This window comes from Carya illinoinensis, chromosome 6, assembly GCF_018687715.1.
Source record: "Carya illinoinensis cultivar Pawnee chromosome 6, C.illinoinensisPawnee_v1, whole genome shotgun sequence".
Taxonomy (NCBI): Eukaryota; Viridiplantae; Streptophyta; class Magnoliopsida; order Fagales; family Juglandaceae; genus Carya; species Carya illinoinensis.
In genome coordinates, this window is record NC_056757.1 from 3,338,155 (window position 1) to 3,345,266 (window position 7,112).

Genomic DNA, 7,112 nt, shown 5'->3' on the forward strand with positions numbered 1-7,112 from the left:
AAGAGTGCCACGCATCCAAGTTAAGGAACTCATCTTGTCTTGGGTTGTTTATATTCAGAAATCATATTATCTTATTATTATAAATTTTTAAACTTATCACTCAAAATATAATAAATAATTCAACTTTTTCAAATCTCAAAATAATAATAATATTAAAAAATAATATTCTAACAATATTTTATTCAACTTTTAACTTTTATATAAAATCATCTCATCTTATCTCATTTCACTATCCAAATAGCCCGTTAGGCGATTGGCTTAGGAATAGGCTTTACGTACGTGATGGGGGTCTAAGTCATGCATGTTCCAAACTGCTGAGAAAATAACTAATAAGAGAGAATTTCCATGAAAAATGAGGAAGAAAAAAGATGCATCCCAGCAAGTTGTACTAAAGGGGAAATGATGACAAAAGAAAAAAAGAACTTGACTAAGTTGGGCTTGTAGCGTACACCTAATTATTTGCATGTTTCATCATCAAAGAGTTTGGTTAAAAATGGGAATTTATTGCATCTCCAATTTGCCCTCTTGACATTATTTTCCATTTAGCCATTATTTACTGATTTGCACTATATAAGTAAGCTTCACACACCCACTCATTCCCCCATGCCTTCTTTTTATAAACTGGAGACCATCTACCTCTTTCTCACTCCTGCTATCTCTTATCTCGTGCAGTCATGTTGTTAATTATAGAGAAGCCATCCAATCTCTTGTTCTTGGGTTTTCTATTAGCACACTTATGCACGATCCAATTGGTAGGATCTTCGAGCAACTTTACTGATCGATCAGCTCTCATTGCCTTTAAATCTCAACTAAGTCCCAGTGCCAATGAAACTGTCTTGGCTCAAAACTGGTCCACCACAACAAACTTTTGCAATTGGATTGGAGTCTCATGCAGTCGACGCAGGCAAAGAGTCACAGCTCTAGATCTTCCGAAAATGGGTCTCCAAGGTACACTACCTCCTCAAATTGGAAACCTCTCTTTCATAGTCACACTTCACCTCCATAACAACAGCTTCTTTGGTTTTCTACCCAATGAGATCAGTCGTCTGCATCGCTTGAAAATACTTAGGTTGGATTTCAATAAATTCGAAGGAAGCATCCCCCCAAGTTTACATCAATGTCACAAGCTTACATATTTATCTCTTGCAGAAAACATGTTAAGTGGTGCGATTCCATCTTCCCTCGGCAATCTATCAGCGTTAGAGCAATTAAGTTTGCGATATAACAGCCTTGTTGGACCATTTCCTTCTGTCATCTTTAACATATCTTCTCTAACCATGATCGCTATTACAAATAATCAGATCTCAGGAACTCTGCCAATGGATCTCTGCAGTCGCTGTCCTAATCTTGAAGGACTTTATCTTTCCCGCAATGAATTCAGTGGTCGGCTCCCTACACAAATGAATCACTGTCGAGAGATCGTAGATTTATCTCTATCAGGCAATAAATTTGAAGGGAGAGTTCCAAAAAGTTTTCAGAGTTTAAAAAGGCTTGAAGGGCTAACTCTTGGAGGTAACAATTTAACTGGTAATATACCTTCTTTTATAAGTAACTTGTCGAGCTTGCAAGCGTTGGGAATGGAGGAAAACAACTTTAATGGAAGTATTCCGAGTGATATATGCCATCTTCCAAATCTGCATACATTAAGTTTAGGAGATAATTATCTTACAGGTGCATTATCCCAAGCAATTTTCAACAGCTCATCTCTACAAAATATTTTCATGGGTTCCAATTTATTGTCTGGAAATATTCCAATAGATGCCGGGCTACGCTGCTCTAATCTTGAAAATCTGATTCTGCCTTTCAATAACCTTGGTGGTCGTATCCCATCATATCTTTCAAATTGTTCCAGACTATCGCTAATAGATTTTAGTTCCAACTTACTCTCTGGACCAATACCCGAAAGTCTTGGAAACTTAAAATACCTCCAATTCCTAAGTTTGAATTATAATCAGCTGACAGGAGAGCATGGAGATCAAGAGCCTAATTTCATTTCATCTTTAACTAATTGTCCAGTTTTGGAAAGGCTCTCCCTAGTAGGCAATCCCCTGAATATTACGATTCCAAAATCCATCGGAAACTTTTCCATTTTTCTTGCAAGCATTTATGCATCTCAAAGCCAAATAAAGGGTCATATTCCTAACGAACTCGGTTCCTTGACCGGCTTGACCGAACTTTTTTTAACGGATAACGATTTGATGGGGAACATACCGTCCACTTTGGGGGGAATGGAGAAGTTACAGAGACTTTACCTTGATGCTAATAAGATTGAGGGCTTCATTCCACAGAGCTTATGCCGATTAAAGAACTTGGGAGAGTTAGTTCTCTCAAATAATCAAATATCTGGGCCCATCCCGAATTGCCTTTCAAATCTCAGACTTCTACAAATGCTATATGTTGATTCCAACATATTGAATTCTTCAATACCTATAAGTATCTGGAATCTAGAAAATCTGTTGTTTCTAGATCTATCTTCGAGTTCCCTTGGAGGATATTTATCTTCATACATGAGAAAAACTAGAACTATGGAGTACATGAATTTGTCACAAAATCAATTTACTGGAAATATTCCAAGCATCATCGGAGAATTTGAAAGCTTAAGGTCTCTTGACTTGTCAAATAATTCCTTTCAAGGCGTCATTCCAGAATCTTTTGGAAACTTGAAAGGTTTGGATATCTTAAATCTCTCTTTCAACAACCTCTCCGGTGCAATTCCCAAGTCCCTCGAGGCACTTCCTTTCCTTAGGTATCTGAATTTGTCTTTCAACATGCTATCAGGAGAGATTCCATCAGGTGGGCCTTTCGTAAACTTTACGGCCGAATCATTTATTGGAAACAAGGCACTTTGTGGGAATCTAACTTTTGGAGTTCCAACTTGTCCAAGACATCCCCAAGGATCAAGGGTGAAACATAATTTGCTCAAATATATTGTTCCTGCAATTGTCTCAGTCCTCATCTTTGTAGCACTGCTTTATATTCTCAGCGCACGTCGAGAAAGGAACATGCAGGTTTCAAGTGCACTTAATCAATTGCCTGGCTTGGAGCATAGAATGATATCATATCAAGAAATTTCTCAAGGGACAAACAACTTTTGTGATAGCAACTTGATCGGAACTGGAGGTTTTGGTTCTGTGTACAAAGGAGCATTATTTGACGGGACAATTGTTGCAGTCAAAGTTTTAAATTTACAGTCGGCAAATGCTTTCAAAAGCTTCGATGCAGAATGCAAGGTGTTACGAACTATCCGACATAGGAATCTTATTAAAGTCGTGAGTGCATGCTCTAACCTTGAGTTCAGAGCTTTGGTGTTGCAATACATGTCGAACGGCAGCCTTGAAAGATGGTTATACTCTTACAACTATTGCTTGAATCTTCTTCAAAGAATAAGCATTATGCTCGATGTGGCATATGCATTGGACTACCTTCACCATGGACAATTAGAACCCGTAGTGCACTGTGATTTGAAGCCCAGTAATATCCTTTTGGATGAGGATATGATTGCTCATGTAGGTGACTTTGGCATTGCAAAGATCTTAATCGAAAGCAAAGAGGCAACACAAACCAAAACTCTTGGTACACTTGGCTATATTGCACCAGGTACGTGACTATTTCACTATTAGTTAATTAAGACAATCTAATAATAAATAACTCGATAAATAACAACAATGTCTAAGTTTAGAAATATCAATCTTATAGTCATTAGACTGATATGAATATGCACTAGAACTAGGATTTACACACCAATCGTTGTTGCTTGGCCATTAATTGGATTATTGCATGCTGTGTTGATTGTTAATTAGTGATCATCTACGAAACATCAAATAGAAACTAAAAAAACACACTGTATGGAGGATAATTGTGTAGTGTGTAGCTTGATGTAAAATATTTGATTGAAAATGTAAACATGGTTTTGATTTGCTTTTTAGCTTATTGCTACTCCATGTCCACTTTTACACCAAAACAAATTAATTAAAAATCAATATTAAATAAAAAAAACAAATCCAATGCATATTTGTAGTTGTATCTATGTTTGGGTTGGGGGATAGTCCATTTAATTGACCTAAAGATCAAACTCATATAATAAGATAAATGAAACTATTTTCAAGCAATCTGGTGTCAGTGTTGGTTCGATGCATGTGCATCACAAATGTGTAGTACTGGTTAGGAATTATCACATATATATAAAGATATATAGATATATGTAATATATACCCACACATATATCATAGGTAAACTACTTTTCTTTTTCTTTTTAGCTAGAATATGTGAATTATTTTTCGCTAATAGCTATCGGTTTACTAACTTTAGATCTTCTTGAAATTTGCGAGCTTTGATAGAATATGGATCAGAAGGAAAAGTGTCTATCAAAGCAGACACTTACAGCTATGGTATAATACTGTTGGAGATGGTCACAAGAAAGAAACCCATTGATGACATGTTTGCTGGTGAATTGACGTTGAGACAGTGGATAAATGCTTCATTTCAGAACGAAATGATGGAAATTGTGGATGCTGGTTTGTTAATGATAGAAGAGGGAAGGGACCCGATTGCTTTGCAAAGTATTATTTCCTCCATCATGGAATTAGGCTTCAGGTGTTCTGAAGAGTTGCCAAATGAAAGGATCAATATCAAAGATGTGATTGTCAAGCTTGACAAAATCAAACTGTCACTTTCTGAGAACAGAAACAGGGGTATCTGATATCTTGAATCCTAGCATTGCATGGTAAACACTGTTTTAACTTCTTTGAACTGTCAAACTGTCGAGTGTCAAATATCTGTATATGTTATATGTCATATGTTATGTACGTCTGATATCTGGTATCAAACTGTCATATGTTATATGTCTATATAACTTTCATACTTCCAATAACCAAAGTAAGTGATTTCCATCTTCAATCCAAACAAATGCCTATATTACCAACAAAATAAACTGAGAAAAAATACTGCATCTCACGCACCCAATTAAGTACATATTTAGCATAGCTAATAACCCTAAATCTCAAAGCCTGTGATTTGTATTGGTTGCTAATTTGTATTTGCTTTTCAATTTAAATCACAATGAAGGATAACTCGTACCCATGGCTTCTTTTCAACCCTTTCAAAACAGAGCTTCCAGATCCATCTTGCAAGAGATATAGGCTCCGTCTCATTCCATTTTACCATAAAGGTCTTCCTCAATTCCCATTACAAGAAACAAACCGATTGATTGACCCCAAAAATAATACAAATTAATTTGGGAGAAATTAGATCATAAAATTATTTATTTCATCTAAAAGTCAAAATCTTAATTCTAATTTAATAGTTTTATGACCCAAAAAACATTTCATCTTGAATCAACTAAAGCCCTAAACTTCCCATCAGTAGGAATAAATGATCCCAAAACCTACAAAAGACAGAAGGAGAGTTATAAGATAATCTTACCAAACCATCGGAGCAATGAAATATCGAAGTAGGAAAAGGTGGGGAAAAGGAGGAATGGCAGGAAATCAATGGAATGGGTGATCACCCTCTCTCCAGCATACAAACTTATTCACTCACACCGAATTTTAAGCTCGGTTTGGATTGGGAGGGGCTCCCAACTTATCTCATCTCATTATTACAACTTCACAAATTTTCACATAAATTATAATAAAAAATCAACCTTTTCAAATCTCAAAATAATATTAATATTAAAAAATAATATTCTAAAAATATTTTATTCAACTTTTAACTGTCATTTCATCTTAAGTTACTATCCAAACCTAACTTTAATGACTCCAGTCCAGCGAGATATCACCCCACAGATAAGATTAGGGTACTGATGACTTGCATCCGAGTAAAGAAAATAGGAGTGAAATTGATGGACAAACCTTATCATATGGAAATAACTTAATTTCTCATACAAATACCCACCAAGATATGCATCAAAGACACTTGAATGTTATATATGAAAACATAACCGATAATTACTGATTTAGACATAGGTGACCTTCCAACTTTGAGCCACTCTCATTTTCTGGTTTCAGATTGTAATGACTAATTGCAAGAGTACGAAACACGTCTTCAACAGCTATATATATTCCTTATGTAAGTATTTTCTTTAGCCTTTTCTTATGCTCTATGCTATATATGATGATGGATCGTGCGAAGTGGGGGGCCGTAGAATGGTAGTCATGCCAAGTATCAATTAATTAAGTATATATCTATAACATTTTCACCAAGTCTCACTGTGTATTTTCTTTTCTTCTCTTTTCATTCATGCATGATGCACCCAGTCAATTGTGTCAACTACGAATCGATCTTCCATGCCCCGTCGCATGCTCGCTAGCTCACAAACGAGCTTGAACTGCATATATATTAAATGCTATTATTGTGGACTTCGGTACTCAAACAGTAAAACTCAAATAGCATATATTTGGATAACTTGGAAAAGTTGCGAATCAAAATTGATGTAAATATTTTGCTTATATTTGTAGTTTTTCGTTAAATTAACTCACAAATGCAATTAACATTCGGTACAGTAAAAATTGCTAAGAATAATTTATTGCAGCGATATTATTGATCTTTGTGACGAGTTTTTTATGCTCAAAAAGGTGCAATTTCTTGTAGTAGATCAAGCTTTTAATATTTCCTCTTGACGTAGGTCTGTTATTCAAACAACCCAAGTCAACGATCCCCATTATTTAATCAGTAGAAGACTCAAAATAATTAAAATCTTTGTCCGTGGCGTTCACTTCGATGGTGAGGTTAGACCTACAATATTATCCCATCATATCTCAAATTAAATTGTATCATGGTTTAAGACAATTTTCAAATATCTTTTCTACACTTCATGATCATACGAATTCAACCCCTATATTCAATGTACGCGTAATATTATATCTATATTCAGTCTTTTAATATTCTTTGTGATACTTGATTAGGTAATGATAAGTGAGAATTAAGAAATTGACGACTCGTGGATTTGAATGTCCATTCATGGTCTTTCCCCCCCAACCCACTACCGAGTCAACTCCAATACCGACTATATATGGTGTTTGAACGTGCGTTAATGTACGTTCATTATCCGACGTTCGAACATCAATTATGAATGATTCGTTTTTTAAGATAATAAAAAATAATAATAATATAGC

The 7,112-nt window shown here is 35.4% G+C and overlaps 1 protein-coding gene across 3 annotated transcripts; it reads left to right on the top strand.

Annotated features, from left to right (window-relative positions):
- The first annotated feature begins 588 nt into the window (after window positions 1-588).
- Window positions 589-6,255, top strand: LOC122312536 (probable LRR receptor-like serine/threonine-protein kinase At3g47570). 3 transcript variants are annotated; one of them, XM_043127179.1, is made up of 3 exons: window positions 589-3,597; window positions 4,338-4,723; window positions 6,006-6,255. In XM_043127179.1, the coding sequence occupies exons 1-2, from the start codon at window positions 675-677 to the stop codon at window positions 4,697-4,699; spliced, it is 3,285 nt and encodes a 1,094-aa protein (XP_042983113.1). In that variant the 5' UTR covers window positions 589-674; the 3' UTR covers window positions 4,700-4,723; window positions 6,006-6,255. The 3 variants fall into 3 exon arrangements, with proteins under 3 accessions (XP_042983113.1, XP_042983114.1, XP_042983112.1); XM_043127180.1 differs by lacking the exon at window positions 6,006-6,255 and having other exon boundaries at window positions 589-2,667; window positions 2,779-3,597; window positions 4,338-4,896; XM_043127178.1 differs by lacking the exon at window positions 6,006-6,255 and having other exon boundaries at window positions 4,338-4,896.
- Window positions 6,256-7,112: the final 857 nt, after the last annotated feature.